The sequence below is a fragment of the Alosa alosa genome, chromosome 7 (genome assembly GCF_017589495.1).
Source record: "Alosa alosa isolate M-15738 ecotype Scorff River chromosome 7, AALO_Geno_1.1, whole genome shotgun sequence".
Classification (NCBI taxonomy): domain Eukaryota; kingdom Metazoa; phylum Chordata; class Actinopteri; order Clupeiformes; family Clupeidae; genus Alosa; species Alosa alosa.
Window position 1 is genome coordinate 26,470,239 of NC_063195.1, and position 19,046 is coordinate 26,489,284.

Consider the following 19,046-nt stretch of genomic DNA (forward strand, 5'->3'; position numbering starts at 1 on the left):
GATAAGGCTGATCCAACTCTAGCCTTTGTTTGCGCCACATTGACAGCACAATATTAAGTTATTACAAGGAGTCTTCATTGTTAGGAAATGGAAACATGTAATGAATTGTTGCTAGTGAGACATTTCTGTTTGCAGTTTGCCATTAAAAGTGCAGTATGAGCATGGTAGCCACCTAGCTATCTGAATGGAATAGGCTATGTTTCAATCGGCATATGCTTAGCAAACGCTAGTTAGTCTGGTAACATGAATAACATGAACATGAAACGTGTGCCTCCAAGCACAGACGTCACACTTTAAATCCTACCTGTTGCTTTTCACCATCCACTTATTTAACTACTGTCGCATCCCTTGACATGCCATCTCATTTTCCCTTTCTTTTTCTATTTTTAGCCCCCAACAGCTTTTTTGCTTTATCCATCTTTTTACATAGACGAAAACTCACTACTCGTACCTGCTCGCTCAGCGCTCACGGCGCACCCACTCCCTCTTTTATGTCAAAATTCTATGATAGAATCTTAAGAGATAGGGCGCCTACTCTAGCCTGTTAGTGTTCTAAAATGTTATTTAACATTGAGGAAATGCAGAAATGATTTAGAAACAGTAGCTACATATAGAATATACCAAATATAGTATTATTATTATTATTATTATTACCATCGCTTTGGCGCCCCCATGGTGCTGTGCCCCTATGCGCCGCATATAACGCATACCCACTTTTTGCGCCACTGAATGAATTTACATTTTCAACCTTACAAGAGCCAAAACTGCTGTTAGTTCTATTCCCTATAAATATTAGGCTAACTTAGCCCGACTCCCTCTTACAATTACAATTGTTAGTTGGGCACTGAAAAGAATACACTGCTATACAATAGACAGGGCACCTCAATTCTGCTCTTTGAAGGCTGATACCCAAACTTTATTTTTTATAACCTTAACCTTTTATAACATTAACCTTTTATAACCTTAACCTTGCACACAAGGTACTTTGGTATGATAATATTGATTTTTAGCATACAACTTTGAGTTAATACTGATGTCTTGTCAAGCCAATATTTTTGTCTTGAAGATACAATGTGACAGCTGCCAGGGCTGGCAGGCCTACCACTTTATGTGTTTTGGCCCAACACTGTAGGACAGTTTATTTGCTCTGGCTGTATATAACCAATACAATAAATAGTTTTCACAACTTTTTGTGTGTTTAGTTACATGTAATAATTGCTATAGATTATGTCTCAGAATAACATATCATCACACGTGTGCATAAGGACAATGACAGGGTGTCTTTTTTAAAACTAAAGAGTTAGGACATACACAGATTTGTAGACCTGTGTTTGCTTAATTTGCTTCTCTGAATTTGCTAAATCTGCACACAAACACATTATGCTCAAGGAACACAAATGGAAACATGATAACATAGGCTCGTTTATTACACAGAAATTTGAGTTGGTATACAGTGGCTCATAAATATTCTCAGTCTCTCCGTCATTCTCCATAGTCTAGCCGTAGACAGTAGGAATCTAGCAAAATATGGGTTGCTAGGCCTACTCCCTGACATGACGTCATCACCCAGTTACCTTAACAAACATGCTACCTTTGCAGAAACCCCAATAAATGTTATTTTAACGCATTTTAAGACAGACATTTTTTAAATATGTATACATATTGAGCACTTTATTTAGGCTACACATTATTTGGTTGTGGTGGTTAACCTGCACTTTACACTTTAAGGTAAAAAGTGTGCATAGGATGTCTTTAATAGAAGTAAAACATATCTGTCGTACAACTCACGGTACAGTATTGTGTCCTAAATGTTAATTGATAATAATATGTAGCATACAACACTTCAGTTGTTCTATTGGCTCTTTGCGCTAGGTATCTAGTTAACTGTTTTTGTCTACAGTGGGCAAACCCGTTTCCTGTTCGTTGACATAGCTGTCAACAACAATCACCTGAAGATGAGTGCTTTAGTTGTACCAAAACGTAAGAAATACAATGTAAGCCTACACGAGAGCTTCTTGAAACCGTGTGGGGCTCTAAGGAGCACTGTTGTGTGCCACTCTGCTCAGCCGTTCAAGTCGTTATAAAAGCAATTTTAGCTTCTACCTTTTTCCTAAACGCCAGCCTACGTGCACATTGGCTGCACAAAGTAAGGAGAGCAGGCATTTCGGTGCCTGACCACACATTTTACAACTAAAGCTTCAGGTGCTTTTTGACAGCAATGACAACAAAAAGGAAAAGGGTTTGCCCACTGAAAAAAGTGGAAGTTCGTCGATACCTATGCACAGAGCAAATTTGCCTTATTCACCTGGCGGCCAGAACGAGGCTAGAAAGTACACTTGTCATTACACCTAAGTCCAGGTGTAATAGACCTCTGAAGTTCGCCTACAAAAAAGCAGCCATCTTTGACATCCGGTATCTGGCAATTTTTCTTATGGGAAAATAACATGGGGATTTTGAATTATCGCACCTGCTAAAATCTCGCGGGGATGAAAAGGTCTGAAATGCAGACATTTTACTGAATACACTTTTGTCTTCTGCCTTCGAGTGGATACTGTGATCAACGGTACGTGAAGGCGGCACACTTAGATTATTGCTACCCCTGAGCTAACTTGCAATGCAACTTGCCATAGTTAGTTAGCTTCAATTAACAACCGGATCTCCTTATATGGGCAAAGATGGCCGTTTTGATTCTTTTTTGTAGGCGAACTTCGGAGGTCAATGGCAAATGTAAGCTGGGTATGTTTAGGAAACGCCCCCTTACCCTAGAGCTGAACTTCCTGCACCTTCACATTACTAGAGAAAACAAGTCAGAATTGCGAGAGAAAAAAAATCGCAATTGCAAGGGGAAAAAAATAGAATTGCGAAAAAATTTCCCAATTTTGAGGAATTGCAAGAAAAAAAAACTCTGCAGAGGTAAGCTACTAGCAAACCCTGATCACATAACCCTAGGAAAATATGGGTTATAAACCCGTTCAACTTTTGGTCAAAAATTTGACTGGCTACTTAGCAAGGAAATAAGGCAAAAGTACACAAACCTCTTCTCCTGCACTAGTTAGGATACAAATTATGTTGTTTTGGCGTGTCTATTCCCCTTAACGCTGTTAAATAGCCATGCAAAAATTGCCAAAAACGAGGAACAAAAATCTGTGACCATGGTCGATATGTTGAATTCTTTACGGGGCAAAACCGGATTTGACAATTCCTGTTGCTTCCTTCGGTTCACAGCCTTTTTTATCTCACTCAGGATGTTTCCTTGGTTCATCGTCACATTTTCCGCTGCCAAATCTGCCAAGTGATTGATCTTTGTTTTGTCTCTAGGTTGGGTGGAAGGTTGCGTATTCCTTCCTTTCCTTTTCGATTGCTGCTTCATCTGTAGATTGAAGAGAGAGTGTGAAGCCATGGTGAGTAAGCTTTAATAAGGGGTGGTTCTTGGCCACAGCGAGCCACAAATCAGCCTGAAAGGAACTTTTTGGGAAATTAGGTTATCTGCCATCTACCACCAGAGAGACGAAAGGACATACTGTATACCATTATCTTCTCTGTGTGAGCAATAACCCAGTCTGCCTCCATTAGCCTAGCTTAGCTTAGCTCACTGGAAGTGGGTTACACTAGTTAGCCTAGTGGGGTACACTGTCTTCATTTGCAACAGTGTGCAGGGGATTTCTACTTCCTTTGATATTGGTGACCCTGTGGGCCTTCTCCGACACACCCGTCCCAAGGAGGTGTGCAAAAGCACTCAACTTTTCTTGACAATAATTTACAAAACATAAGCTCTTTACTCCCTTCCAAGTCAGTACAGTAACTGCACCTTTGGCCACAATCACAGCTGTGTGGATTGGTCTCAATTAGGCATTTTTAAGATGAATAACACTTGTGGTTTGAAGTGTGCCTACATGCAAGTCTGCCCAAACTCAGAATCTGATTGTCCTCCAGAATTTCCATATAATTTGCCTTTTCCATACAAGTCTCTAATTTTTTATCCTTTACCTTTCCAAGCCTTCAAAAGCCTGCTGCAGAAAAACATCTCCACAGCATGATGCTGCCACCATCATATTTAGGAATGGCGTGTTTGTGGTGATGTGCAGTATTTGGTGTCTGCCAAACATAGCCTCTAGTCTGATCGCCTAAAAGCTCAATTTGGTCTCATCAGACGATAGAACCTTCTTCCATTTGACCTTGAAGTCTCCCACATGCCTTTTGGTGTGTGATTGGGATTAGTGTGAAGTGTATGCTCTGAAGTGTATGCTTTAGTAAAGAACACAGTAACTCACCCTTGCAGTTGTCTATGTTAAAGAGGGGAATGTGAATTACAGTTGGTTTGTCCATTTCCTCAAACACATAGCAGGACTTTGGGCATTCAGAGTCCAACTTTGTAAAGTCCACTTTAGGGAAGGGATGTCCGTTCTTGACTGCATACTCACTGGCTACCCTCAGTGTCTGAGTATGGGACAACACAATGATTGATATACTTAAAAAAATAATTACAATAAGTCTTGGTTGTAATTGCCTTGTATATGGTATTAATGTACAAGGCAATTACAAGGCAAATCTAATATACTTATGTAGTATTTTTGAGTTTTTTTTTTTCCAAGTGCTATTATTCCTCACAGATTCCCAACATGCAGGAAAGTGTCATCTAATCGATGATTCTCATCTAATCAATCTAGTTCACATTTCCCCTCATGATCAAACAATTGTGATCAAAGGAAACGTTTAGTCTACCAACAACTTAGGATCTATTTTTAGATGATAATGACTGTAAACAGTCAGCATTAATAGAGTAGTAGTACAATAGTTTTGTTTTGTCTTTTTTTTAACTTTAAGACACTGAGCAGGCTCAGAATATCGTTATACTTCTGTGATACTGTGGAGAGGGTCCCTGTAGAAGGTAAAACAGAGTATTTTTTGTTTTACTTTGTAAGTGTAAAGAAAGGGTAAAGGACTGTTGTCACTGCATTACATTACTATTATTCCTGTCGCTGCCATCTTGTGAGAAGAAACTCAAGTTGTACAAGTTGATAATAATTCAGTGGAAATGCATGGATTCCAGTTGCTGCTACTGGAAGAAACTGGAATCCATGAATTTCCACTGAATTATTTTTGGAATCTGATCCCTTATCATACCTGTTTGTTATCGTGACTAAATTCAAGATGGCTGCAAACGCTAAACTTCGTGAAGATACTGTCTGTATAAATCGTCTTGTAAGTAAACTACCAGTGCTTTTTCAAAGTTCTCAATGTCTCGTTTTAAATGTCAGGGCCCTCGAAGTCTACCAATGAAGTGTGGAGATACATTGAGCCTCGTAAATGGGTGTAAAACAGTGATTTATTTGCATGGCTAGCACGATGCGAAAGCACCACTATTGAAAAAGCTGTTGGTAGCATCGGCTAACTAGCTAAGCAGATTTTTGGAGTGCAGGGGACAAGCCGAGATGGGCTATGAGACATACATTCACACTCGGTATCATGTTTCAATACACTTTAGGTCAATATCACACCGGAATTCTCCTTTAACATTTTGTTTCCCGCCACCTGATAGGCAAGGGACGTGTTGAACCTATCGGACTTAGTCACTCGGCGGCCAGGACGAGGCCACAGGGTACACTTGCCATCACACTTCAGTTCAGCAGATGGTGGTAATGCACTTTGTTTGCAAACTGCCAAAAATAAAAAGCTTACAGAAAAAGAAAAGGTCTTTTGGCAGTTTGCAAATGCATTACCACCATCTGCAGGACTGAATTGTGATCTACTGACCTGCACAGGACGTTTAGGCTATTCTGTTTCTTATCATTTGTTGTGATTATAAAATCAAATGACACTCATGTTAACTTGAAACAGAGGGACAGAAGATAGGAATGATGTGATTGATGAGCACGAATTCAAGAGACAAATTAGAACAAACTGTTCCAGTAAAATATATTCTTGTCATACTTAAATGTTGCACTTTTTTCCTTGATATAGTTGCATGATATGTATTTAGCCTATGTTTCCGTAAACAGGCTACACCACGCTTTCTTGAGAATAAAACACTTCACTGCAACCCATCACCATCCTCCACAGCCATGAGGTTCTAATGGAAAACGATCTTCCGTCACCTTTTTGCTTCCTATTGTAAAAACCAAATGGTCGGCATTTCTCGGTCAATATTTGATAAATTTCAATTTTGAAGCTATTTTTAACTATTGGAACTATGTGTAGCCTATACAACCCGACTGTTGTATAGCCTGCCACTCTGCCTTACCTACCATTCTGCTTACCACTCCAGTTGTAAACAAACGGTGATGTGACATTATGACGTATAGGTGCAAAACCGTATATCCTTTCTGCACACTTTCAAAGTTAAAAATACTGTTTTATCTGCAGGGACTCTCTCCTCAGTATCACAGAGGTGTGAAGATATTCTGAGCTTTGTCAATAGCTTGAAGTAGTGATTTAGTTTGATGTAGCGAATTTGCCTCCAAGGGTATGGTTATGTGCTATTCTGTTGCATATTCTGGTCTTATTCAAAACTACTCCGATTAACATTGTCAACATCCCCAATGACGGTTTACACTCATTATTAGACCCAAAGTTGTTGTTAGATCAAACTTTTTCTTTAACGTCTATTTACTTAAATTAAAATGGCATGGCTGGGTGCTTTCACCAGAAAGGGGTCTCCAGCACTGAAGTCAAAGGATATGATGAGATCTATGCATCTGCCTTCTCTCAGAGCTGATGGATATGGTGAGTTTAGATAGAGTCCTGCATCTATCAGATGCATCTGTTCCTCTTGAATCATGTCCTTAGGTATGGCAGCATCTGTAGCAACATTCACCACAGAAGTTAAAACATTCATTTCATGAAGACAACAGTATTTTCTTTTGCCTTTTTTCAAGAAAAGCAGTATCACCTTGACATTTGTAGAGGAAATTAGCCACAGTCCCAAATTCCCAGTGAAAGAACAATGGCAGTACATGTCTTATGACCCACAACTCTGAAAAGAAATGACATTTGTGTCAATATAAACAGTAGCCTTCAATTTCAGACTTCATAATTATTTCAAAATGATGTTGTCTAGGTGCTGTAGGCAAACATGCATTCTTTGTACACTGTACTCTAAAACAAACCATTGTTCCAACAAGCCATGACACTAATGCCCCCATACACTGAAGGACTTTGAAAAGATGTTTAAAGGATTAGAGTCTGACACTATCTCACATGTGAAGACTGCATGCAATGGAGTCATACTATGCGTTAATACTGCCCCACAAATACTGTTTGTGCAAACTGTTGCCACACACAAATTTGTGTGGGTCAGCACACAGGCAAGGAAGTTCTCAGTAGGCCTGCATGAATTCTGCTATAGCCTACCACACTCAACAAATGTAACTCAAAACTTAAAACAAATGTGTTGCCCCTATCTGGACACAGAGATGTGTTAAAAACAATGCAAGTTTGTTTTAACCTTCTAACACTGTTCCGGTCAAAAATGACCGATTTACTCATTCCCTGTACCATAAATATGGCATTTTTCATCAGATTGCCTCAAGATCTTATGATATCCTTCACAAAAGGCTTTTGAACACATAGCATTTATTTTGACTACTTTCTTTGAATTTTGAGTGATTTATTCAACGTAGAAACACTTTTTTTGTTTACGGTCAAAAATGACCACCATAGGAAATTAATGGGAAAGAGTATACATTTCATCCAGGAGATAAAATATATCTCCTTACACACACTCCTACAACTTACCACCAATGTTCCCACACACATGCATGCATGCACACACAGAAGCACACACACCCACCCACACACACAGACACACATACAGTACACACACATGTACACCCACTCACAGACACACACACACACACACACACACTCAGTACATGTTGTCAGTTCATGTTGTCATGTTGCCACTTGTACGTGTGAACCACCAATGTCGCACAGGCATTCCAGCGCATTATCGGAATAGGGGTGAACAGAAACACACCCACCCACACACCCATAAACAGACACACACACACATGTACACCCACTCACACACACACATAACACACACACACACACACACACACACACACACACACACACACACACACACAGTTCATGTTGTCATGTTGCCACTTGTGCATGTGAACCACCAATGTTCGCACACACAGGCATGCATGCACACACAGAAACACCCCCCCCCACACACACACACACACACACACAAACAGACACATACTGTACACACACATGTATACACACACACACACACACATTTCATGTTGTCATGTTGCCACATGTGCAGGAAAACCACCAATGTTTGCACACACATGCATTTTTCACACATGGAAACACTCACACCCACACACACAAACAGACACACACACACACACACACACACACACACAGTTCATGTTGTCATGTTGCCACTTGTGCATGTGAACCACCAATGTTCGCACACACAGGCATGCATGCACACACAGAAACACCCCCCCACACACACACACACACAAACAGACACATACTGTACACACACATGTATACACACACACACACACATTTCATGTTGTCATGTTGCCACATGTGCAGGAAAACCTGCACATGGAAACACACATGCAAAAAACCTGCACATGCATTTTTCACACATGGAAACACTCACACACACACACACACACAAACACACACACACACACACACACTCACACTCTCTCTCTCTCTCTCTCTCTCTCACACACACACACACACAGTTCATGTTGTCAGTTCATGTTGTCATGTTGCCACTGTGCATGTGAACCACCAGTGTTCGCACACATTCACGCACATACAGAAACACACACACCCACACACACAAACACATTGATGTAGATGTTAATGTTCTAATAAGGGTCTGTTTACAATAATGTTCTATTAAATAATACTTTTGTCATGGTATTGGTATTTAAGAGCAGTTAAAACTGTTCGGTCAAATTTGACCACGAACAGTAAATTAAGGGGGGTAGCAACGCACAGTGTTTAAAGGTTAAGAGTGAATTTTCATGAATCTTCTGAAAATCATAGATGACAAACGTCATCCTCTGTCATGCTTCTCTAAATATTGATGTTGTTAAGGACAGTTTAGTGTTCAGGTTCAGTGTCACTCCACAAAGTATGAGGTAAGAGTCTGCTAGGGTGCAGTGGTGCTTTTCACATAGCCTACATAAAAAAATTAACTACTACATACATTAGGCTCATTCGACTTAGCTGAACGTGATACATGTTGGTCAATGCTTGCACACAGTTGCAGTTCTATCTACCGTTTTCTAAATCCAAAATGTTCGCACACACCAGACTTATGTGACGCTGGTGCATCCTTCAACTCCGGGCTGCTCCCACTTAGCCTTTCTAGACGTGATAGCCGCAGCTGCCCACGCCTCCGCTTTCACGCGAAAGGGGACAAATCTGTCTGGGGTCACATATGGGCATGAGGCTATATGCATGCCATGAACCGTCAAAACCGTATGATGCACACATGCTCTGAACCGTGACAAGCGAACTGAACGGTTCAGAGTTTTTTTTCATGAACCGTGCCACCTCTATTGGCTTATGTCAAGCTATTATCGTAGATGATGAAAGAAATGTACAACCTCAGCCTAATAGTCGAATATATGAATTTCCCCTTGGGGATCAATAAAGTATCTATCTATCTATCTATCTATCTATCTATCTAGTAATCATTCAATGGTCGCTGTTTTTTTAACCTTTGTTCATGTTGATGTTGAGTTTGACTTGGCCTCCGCTTTAACCCTCTCTGATTGACGTGTTCTTGACAGCTTTCAACGGCTGTTTCTGAGTGTCCGTGTGGATGGAATTATTTTGCAATATGAAGTACGAAAACCTTCCGTTTTGAAAAATACCCAGCTATGTGTGGACAATAAAAACCGAGAATCTTTGCATCAATCAAACGGATGATGATATTGGCCAATGTACAACTCCATTTTGGATTCACTTGCCTACTTAGTTACAGAATACTTAAATGAAAGCTCTTACCATCACCACCAGGTATGCCTCTAAGTATTTGACCATGGCCCCATTTGTCTACTGAGGCTACCAATTCATCACGGATTCTTTCCACATGTTCCTCTTTCATTTGGTCAGTCATGCTTCTCCAGCTCTGATGCTCTACACACTTGAGTGTGGGGCTGAAATCTGCCCAGCTCTCTAGATGGCAGTGAAACAAATGTCCATAAGTCCATCACACATGACTACAAAACCAAAATAAAAATAAGAATATCAAACCTGAGGGGTATTTCACAAAACGTAAATAAGTGGTTAAGCTGGGATTGTTTGGTTATCCTGGATGAATTTAGCCTTGACTTGGTTTCACAAAAGAGATGGCACATAAGTTACCATAGGGATCTACACCTAGCCTGGTCCAGACCAGGCTAACAGCCAAGCTAAGTTAATTCTAATGTTAATTATGTTGTTATATTGGCTCAGCTAGCTGTCATTCAAATCAGACCTCCCTGCTAATTTTTAAGGAGCTTTATTCCATTTATATACTATATTTGCTAAATATTTTTTGCTCACAAAACAAAACAGATTGTCTGCCCACTACCATATGGTTATTATTTAAATTGTGGTAGCCTTATAATTATTAACATAGGCCTAGGTACTCGTTTGCTTCTTTGGTTGATAGACGTTTGATGAATAGCCTTCTGTAGTTGATTGGAAGTGGAGGGGCAAGTTTTCGAAGGTATTTTCAACTATAATATTAAGGCAGTGGCAAGCGCTTTCTTAATGATGGTGCGTGCCGAGACAAGGAAGCACTCACACGTGGGTTCATACGTAAATTTGAATTCAGTTGGTCTACCACACCTACTCCTGCTGTTTTACAGAAATCAAACCTCGCTTTATCACTTCTTATCACAATCTTGGATGTTTTAATTCTGCCTTTGTGAAATACCCCTCTGATCACCCTGTCATTTTAATCACAGATTAGGTGTGCTTCAGCTCATTTAGTAAACAAGAAGGTATCATTTGTTTTGAGAACTACCGTAATTTCCCAACTATTAGGCAATGTTTATACACTGATTTTGCAAAATTTCTTCAGCTATACATGGGTGCAATTCATATGGTATTAATATGATTTCGGTATTTTTTTTAACTTGCATAAAACACTCTACTTCCAAGGAGACATAAAACACTCTACTTCCAAGGAGACATTTCAGCCTTTCCAACTCAGAGAGGCTGCACTCTGGGTTTGCATAGTTCTTCTTCAAATCAGCCAGTATATAGAGAATTTGTCCTTTAAAAAAAAACATTTATTATTTACATTTCTTCTGACCAACAATTGTATTAAAAAAAATGTATGGAAAGATGTTAGGCTACGTAATATTGTCCGGCAGACGTAAAAGTAGCGAAACCCTTACACATCAAAGACATTTACCTGGATTTGCTTCATGTTTCATCTCTGTAAAATAAACTATATACAAAATTAAAATTATTAATTAATATAATAATTCTATGAAAAATTGGTAGGAACACCCACCCACCCACACATACACACACACACACTTGGGATTATTCATTATATTCATGCAGGCCCTACTAAGAATTCATTAACCTTAGATGGCAGAAAACATCAGATGAAAAAGTTCAACTTAAAAAGGTGAAGTTTGGTAGAGTGTGGTGTGTTGAACAAAACCGGTGATGTGACGTACCAGGACTAATTGATCTGATCCAGTCCCAGAAAGCGTCTTTCAAATATTTTTTGATTTGGCCAACATCTGCCAAAGCAGATCCACAGATTCCTGCCAAGATCAGGGTTGTCATTAGATATTGGTGCATTTAAGGCATGCTTATCCTGGAGAATAAGACTTATTATTAAAGAATGTCTGTTCATCATACATTACTATCAGAACACACACACACACACACACACACACACACACACATAGACGTGCATACATAGACACTAGGTGGTGCTAAAGCACTAGGAAGTTTGCCCTTTATCAACGAAAATGCTCTTTTGAAACTTTTTTTTTTTTTTTTTTTAATTATTAATATTATTAAGATTTTACTGAGGTCGGTTTTGAAATGATCTTTTGAAAACCTGAGCCATTAAAAACGACTGAAACAATGCCCCGAAATGAGCCACCTCCTTGCGCACACCCGACCAGCCTAGCTCTCTTCCTTTGTCACGTGAACTCGCGCGGTCACGCGCAGGGCACGCCAGATGCGCAGCGCAGCAGTTCAGTAAGCGTCTTCAGATAGCAGGCATGGTCGCTGACAGGCTGCTTCTCCCGTGCCCCATCAGCCAGGTAACATACAGATCAAGCAAAATCTTACAGTTTGCCCTCTAAGCCCACATGCAATAATTTTGTTGTGCAGTAAAATGTCTCATTCAGCCCCAAACAAGCATTTTTGCCGACTGGTCACCTGATAAACTAGTTAGATGAAGCTAGATAAAGTTTTACGCTGTAGCCCAAATCAATGACGACGTGACGACCACATACTAATAATTTCGGTAGATTTTGCAAATTTATGTGTTAAGAAGAACGTTTTCTGTTGTATATGTTTTGTTAGGCAACATGTATTAACACATTCATTTGTGACAGAAGAAACGGGAAGTCCCCCATTACCTGTGAAAAATGCCCATCTGCATTCATGTAGTCAGTAGCCCACTATAACTCCCTCTCGTATTGTTTGGTGTCTTTATTGTCTTACAGATCAAGTAAAATCGTACAGTTTGCCCTCTAAGCCCAACGTGTAATCATTTTGTTGTGCAGTAAAATGTCTCATACAGCATCAAACAACTAAGCATTTTTAGCCGACTGGTCACCTGATAAAGTTTTACGCTGTAGCCCAAGTCAATGACAGATAACGTGAGGACGACCACATAGGCTACAAATAATTTCGGTAGAGTTTGCAATTGCAAACATATGTGTTAAGACGAACGTTTTCTGTTGTATAGGTTTTGTTAGGCAACATAAATGAACACATTTTACCATTGATTTGTTAACATTTGAAAATACCTAGAACAACAACCCACTATTAACGATACCCTCCACAATTAGGATAATTGTAATAACATAATCTGTGTTATTTGACTGAGTGGCCACATTCAGATATCAGTGGCAAATAACATAACCCATGCTATAGGCTATGATTGAGAGGCCCTGGAAGGTGTTCGATTTAGGCTCTCGATTATCATACCTCAATGGAACATTAAGTTATGGATTACAGCATGACAGTTCATAGACATTCTCATCTTAATCAAGTGAAATATAAATAATAAAACATGCTTCCAGTTGCAATAACTGTTTTTCTAGGTGTGCCAATATTTGTGCCACGTTTCATTTTCTGAAAAATAAATATTTCTTAATGAAGGAATTATTTCTAAGGTCTTTCACCAACTGGTGAATTAATAGCATATTTTAATCATCTCTGCCTTGAGTGTGATATCTGTGGGCGGTGCTGTAATTTAGAACAACAGTAGCGTTCATTGCATCTATTATCCTGCATTGGGGTGTTACAGCAAAAGATAACCTTGCAGTTGAACCATGTCCATTGGCTTCCTTTGCACAGGCTGAGGAATCATTGTCCCTCCCACAAAGTCCTTCTTCAGCAGTGATGTATTCACGTAAGCTCCAGGCTCTAGGAAGCCAACCTCATGGGGGCTGAACTCAAACCACATTTCTGTTCGAGGAGAAGAGCTTTGAAGTTTAGGAAACTGTCAAGGCATTAATTAATCATTGACAGCTATTAGCAGTCTAAAAGTTAATTAACTTTGTGTGATTTGTTTCATACTGATGACTAGCAATTTACTGATTGTATTATATTTAGCAGTGACACAATTGCGCTTACATGGGGATTCAAACACAATTCTGCCATTTTCTGTCAGATATATTATGTGTGTACTTTACACTATTGCACCTTTTTGCTGGTTCTTTTGAAACATTTGCTTTTCAATGGCACTGTAGAGTGGGTATGGACTGGCTACATCTCCATCTTTGTGTAGAGGTTGACACTCCAGCTAACAGGGGAAAATAAATACCATTATCTCTTCATATTTTATATTTGTGACATATCGAATGTAACAATATCGCACAAATATCAGCGTTCCATTATCAATGGCATCATAATGTACCTAAATATATGTGTAAATATATGTCTTTTGCATCAAAGTATAAACATAAATATTAAATTATTGGCATCTTATGCAAATTGTATACCTTATACTGTACCAGCTTCAAAGTCATTTTGATGGAAAACAAAGTTGTAATAGGGACAATGGCCTAATCCCAGTCATATCCGGCCCATTTACTGGTAACCAGCCTTGCAACACTCTCCTCTGACCCGGAGAATCAACAATTGCTCTATGGCAATTGTGCAACTGATTTGATTTTTGTATTAAATCGTAATATTACCTTGTCAGTCAACATGGCTCTTCAGAGATTATCTGTACTGGTTTGTCCCGAGAAGATTTATTTATGAGACTTAAAATACGAATACTCTGCAGCTAGGGGGAGCCAATTAGCAGCAAAAAAAAATGAAACTGCATTGGATACATTTAAATGTATTCTTTGTTTTCCGTTTTGAGTCAACTGTTGCTAAGCCTTACATTAGTGTTTATGGTATACAGGAGGTGGGAGACAATTGTACATTTTGTCCCAGGGTTAAATATAGGCTACTGTGCTGAAACTCACAGACAAAATGTGTAATGATATCACACTAGAACTTGTAGCTTTTCAGAAGATTTTGATTAAGTTAAGTACAAATGGTGGTATAATTTTCAGTTGCTTCTTCTCTGTTGGTTTTTAACTATGATTATTTGATTAGGTCTAATATGACGAATGGTTGCCTAGGGTCGGTTGTAACAACTGTCCCCAAAACACTCATTGCATTGAAATTAATATTACAGAAAAAGAAACATCTGCTTGAATTAGTTACGTAAATGTATAAATGTATTCATACGTGTAAACATATTTATAAAAACAGAGCAACACAAAATACAGCAGTGAAACGTAATTGTGATTAATTACCAAATTGCAGCAACTATTCCTTTATGCTCAGATGCTCTAAGTGTATTTTTTACTGAATGTATGTGGTCATAGTACGTCTACTCACAGATACACCCTTTATCCAGCAAGTCACCACCCCCCACACATCAGAGAGGGAAAAATCTCCTTCCGCATATCTCTGCCTCATCCACTTGACGCCATCATGGAATGTGACCCCCTTCCCCTCAGACATGCTCAAAAGTGCTTTATTTGCAGCCTCCTCTGCATGCTTTGTCCACTGTGGGTCTTGATACAATGAGGACATGCACCTGTAACCAATAGATACGTATTCACATAGAGCAGACAGTGGACATGAGCAAAAAGGCAAATTTGCAATTTCAGGTCAAAGTCAGCTCTGTGTTGCAATGTTATTGAAGATTGTGGTGATGCATGTTGTCTTTGATCTGCTGATTAATCTTCATTTGACACAAGGTGCTAATTGAACCAAAAGGAATCAATACAGTAGGTCTATTCAACTTGGTGCATCACTGCGAAGACCTGGCTGATGCATGCAGGACTTGCAAAAGTCCAGTATACATCATGTTCAGCCAGATCTGCACAGTGCTGAATGAAATCAAATGAGCCTCATGGCATTGCCGGAGAATTACTGCTTTGGGTCTATGGTCGACCATTGGCAGCTTCAGTATTCTGCCTCAAACTGCTGTCCTTTATGACTTCATAAGGGTACTGAAACAATCCTGTGTTCTTGGGGTTGGAATAATTCTTCATAAAAATGCAGACAAGCTTCTTAATGTGTCATTCACATCAGCAGCCAGCAGCAGGTGAATAGTGTTTGGAGAGGGAACAGGGGCCAGCTAGATCCCAATTCCCGACATGAGAGAAAAGGTGTGAAGTTATTATGAAAATAAGCTTCTGAATGTGTACTTTTGAGGGACAAAGATATTCAGCTCTTTAATCTGATAGTTTGATGTTGTCATGATTATTTTGCTATTATACATAGTGCTTCACTTATTTTGCTATTATACATAGTGCTTCACTTATTTTCCATGTAATGTTTTTCAACAAAAGCATTTGTCAAATACCATAAACAGATACTGACCACGTGGATCCAGAGACTCCGGCCACATAGAGCATGCAGTCTAGGAGATCTTCTTTTCCCAACTGCCGTATAACACCAAGGAAGCCGATGTGGGCCCTTTGGCCACCCCCAGAACCCAACAGTGCCACACGAGGAACATTGTTCTGGGAAGGAACACATAGTGTCGGAGCAGATTTCAATTGAAAAATATATTTGAATGATTCCTTTGTAATCATATTATCATGATTGGTCTGAAATATATATTTATGACCGTAGAAATGCTGTTTCACTTTTATCAACTTTGAATCGCCCACAATATTATCAAGACTTAAAGACCCTCCTGATTAATCTATGAATAGTGATGAATGCAAACGTGCAGGTTAGCTCACCTCAGGACAGTGAATGTCATGTATTTTCAGTGCATCCTGTATTTTTGTTTGGCTTTCCTTAATGACATTTATCTCAGAGGGACTGAGGTCATGTCTGAAAGAAAAGTTGTGGAAGTTTGAATTTTATTAATGGTTTATTAGATAAAGTGTACCCATCCATGCTACTATGACATAGGACAGAACATTTTAGCTGCCAATGGACAGGGACAGCACTGTCTGGCACTAAGAACCATGACAAAACTTTGACAAAACTTGACATGTGTCCAAAGATTATCATTGCGACCCTATATGTCCAATATTCATGAGGAACATGATCCCCTCAAAGCATATGATTATGGCCTTGATAATAATAGCAGGACTGTGTTGACAAAATAGGTCTACATAGAGGTGCATATTTCATGACGCTGACACAGAAAGCTTTTCAAAATACAAAACTGTAATATTATGTTAGGCTACTTATTTTTACATTAATTCATTTTTCTTCCTTTGTATTGAAAGTTTCCAAATTAAGGGGTTTTCACATGAGAAGCAACACCCGCTAATATTCAATTCATTTTCTATTAGAAGCTCGTGTTAATTTCGTCAGGCGGGACGAGACAACCTTTTTTTCCTTGACTAATACAAGACGATGCGGAGACTGCGCCAATGTCCTGAAACACCGACTAAAGCAAATGGTATACTCCTCCGTCACAGTTGTGCGTGTTGAAGATGTGCGTCATTTTTGACGTGTACACGAGGCATACTCCAATTTCTGTTGTCCTAAATGCTAGATGATTAAAGGATAAGTTTGGTGTGATATTGACCTAAAGTGTGTTGAAACATGATACAGAGTGTGAACTTTTGTCTCATAGCCCATCTCGGCTTGTCCCCTGCACTCTGAAATCTGGAGCTAGTTAGCCGGTGCTACCAACAGGTTTTTAATGGGGGTGCCTCGGGCATCGGGCTAGCCATTCAAATAAATCCCTGTTTTACACCATTCACAAGGCTCAAAGTAGCTCCACACTTCATTGGTAGACTTCCGAGGGCCCTGACATTTTTTTGTTTTGTTTTTTGCAAGCTCTCATGCCGCCCTCAGCTTTCTGTAAACCCATTGTTTTGTGTGTGTTTGTGTCATTATATATTTTTGTGTCTGTACAGGAGTGTGAGTTTGTGTGTCTTTTTTGTGTGAATGTGTATTTGTGTACTGTCAAAATGTCAATAATATTTTACTTTTCTGAAAAGTTCCACTGCTTGGACCCCTAATAACAGTAACAAAAAATAATTTACAAAGGTCTTTTTTTTCTGTTTTCTATCTATCTAAGACTTTGCACTGAGCACAATGCACAGTAGGGCCAATATATACATACCTGATTATCACCGACATGTCTGCAGACCAGCTAAGGAGAACATTATTAGGGATTAGTATCATTGGTCAGTTACGGTTATAAATTATTGCATCAAAGCATATATCAAACGCATTTACTGTATGTATGAATGTCATTAATTATTTCAACACTATAAAACTAACCTAGAGTATGTTGACAACAGTTGACACATATATAGATCAGGCATTTGAGTGTCAGTCACTGAAACGTACCTTGTTCAAAATCCTAAGTCTGTGATAGAAGGGGTCTGATGTGCAACACTAGAAATTGGCAACTGGTTCATCACAAATGCTGAGGTGAGATTACCATGAAATGGGAGGAGATATGTCTGATGCAACTGATTGGTCTTGATTCTAAAAAAGCCACGTTGGTATCACATTGGTGGTGGCTAGTGAGGTCCCCCTTTCCATGTGAAGTGCTTTGAGTGTTGAGAAAAGCCATAGGCGTGCATACATAGACACTAGGTGGTGCTAAAGCATTAGAAAGTTTGCCCTTTATCAACGAAAATGCCCTTTTGAAACTTTTTTTTAAAATTATTATTATTAATATTATTAAGATTTTACTGAGGTCGGTTTTGAAATGATCTTTTGAAAACCTGAGCCATTAAAAACGACTGAAACAATACCCCGAAATGAGCCACCTCCTTGCGCACACCCGACCAGCCTAGCTCTCTTCCTTTGTCACGTGAACTCGCGCGGTCACGCGCAGGGCACGCCAGATGCGCAGCGCAGCAGTTCAGTAAGCGTCTTCAGATAGCAGGCATGGTCGCTGACAGGCTGCTTCTCCCGTGCCCCATCAGCCAGGTAACATACAGATCAAGCAAAATCTTACAGTTTGCCCTCTAAGCCCACATGCAATAATTTTGTTGTGCAGTAAAATGTCTCATTCAGCCCCAAACAAGCATTTTTGCCGACTGGTCACCTGATAAACTAGTTAGATGAAGCTAGATAAAGTTTTACGCTGTAGCCCAAATCAATGACAGATAACGTGACGACTAAATACAAATAATTTCGGTAGATTTTGCAAATTTATGTGTTAAGAAGAACGTTTTCTGTTGTATATGTTTTGTTAGGCAACATGTATTAACACATTCATTTGTGACAGAAGAAACGGGAAGTCCCCCATTACCTGTGAAAAATGCCCATCTGCATTCATGTAATGACAACAGTCAGTAGCCCACTATAACTCCCTCTCGTACTGTTTGGTCTCTTTATTGTCTTACAGATCAAGTAAAATCGTA

General features: G+C 39.4%; 1 protein-coding gene and 2 long non-coding RNA genes across 3 annotated transcripts; 1 reads left to right on the top strand and 2 right to left on the bottom strand.

Annotated features, from left to right (window-relative positions):
- Positions 1 to 3,314: 3,314 nt before the first annotated feature.
- LOC125298327 (cytosolic phospholipase A2 gamma-like) lies at positions 3,315 to 11,429 on the bottom strand. Its single transcript, XM_048249029.1, has 7 exons — positions 11,399 to 11,429; positions 11,162 to 11,257; positions 10,000 to 10,170; positions 6,890 to 6,973; positions 6,644 to 6,798; positions 4,272 to 4,437; positions 3,315 to 3,370 (listed from the first exon to the last, which is right to left on the bottom strand). Exons 1-7 carry the CDS (start codon positions 11,418 to 11,420, stop codon positions 3,315 to 3,317), a joined length of 750 nt encoding a protein of 249 aa, XP_048104986.1. The 5' UTR covers positions 11,421 to 11,429.
- Positions 11,430 to 13,560: 2,131 nt separating this feature from the next.
- On the bottom strand, positions 13,561 to 15,141 carry LOC125297155. Its single transcript, XR_007193964.1, has 3 exons — positions 15,082 to 15,141; positions 13,888 to 13,987; positions 13,561 to 13,650 (listed from the first exon to the last, which is right to left on the bottom strand). It is a non-coding gene; the product is annotated as an uncharacterized LOC125297155 (long non-coding RNA).
- Positions 15,142 to 15,760: 619 nt separating this feature from the next.
- LOC125297146 lies at positions 15,761 to 16,285 on the top strand. Its single transcript, XR_007193954.1, has 2 exons — positions 15,761 to 15,860; positions 16,067 to 16,285. It is a non-coding gene; the product is annotated as an uncharacterized LOC125297146 (long non-coding RNA).
- The last annotated feature ends 2,761 nt before the right edge of the window (positions 16,286 to 19,046 follow it).

Bases quoted from the DNA above. Each gene is read 5' to 3' on its own strand.
- LOC125298327 (XM_048249029.1), bottom strand. From the start codon at position 11,420: ATGAAACATGAAGCAAATCCAG. The intron at 10,171-11,161 runs GTAGAGTGTTTT...ACTGCCATCTAG, and splicing joins GCTGAAATGTCTCCTTGGAA to AGAGCTGGGCAGATTTCAGC. The intron at 6,974-9,999 runs GTAAGAGCTTTC...ATTTCTTTTCAG, and splicing joins AGGCATACCTGGTGGTGATG to AGTTGTGGGTCATAAGACAT.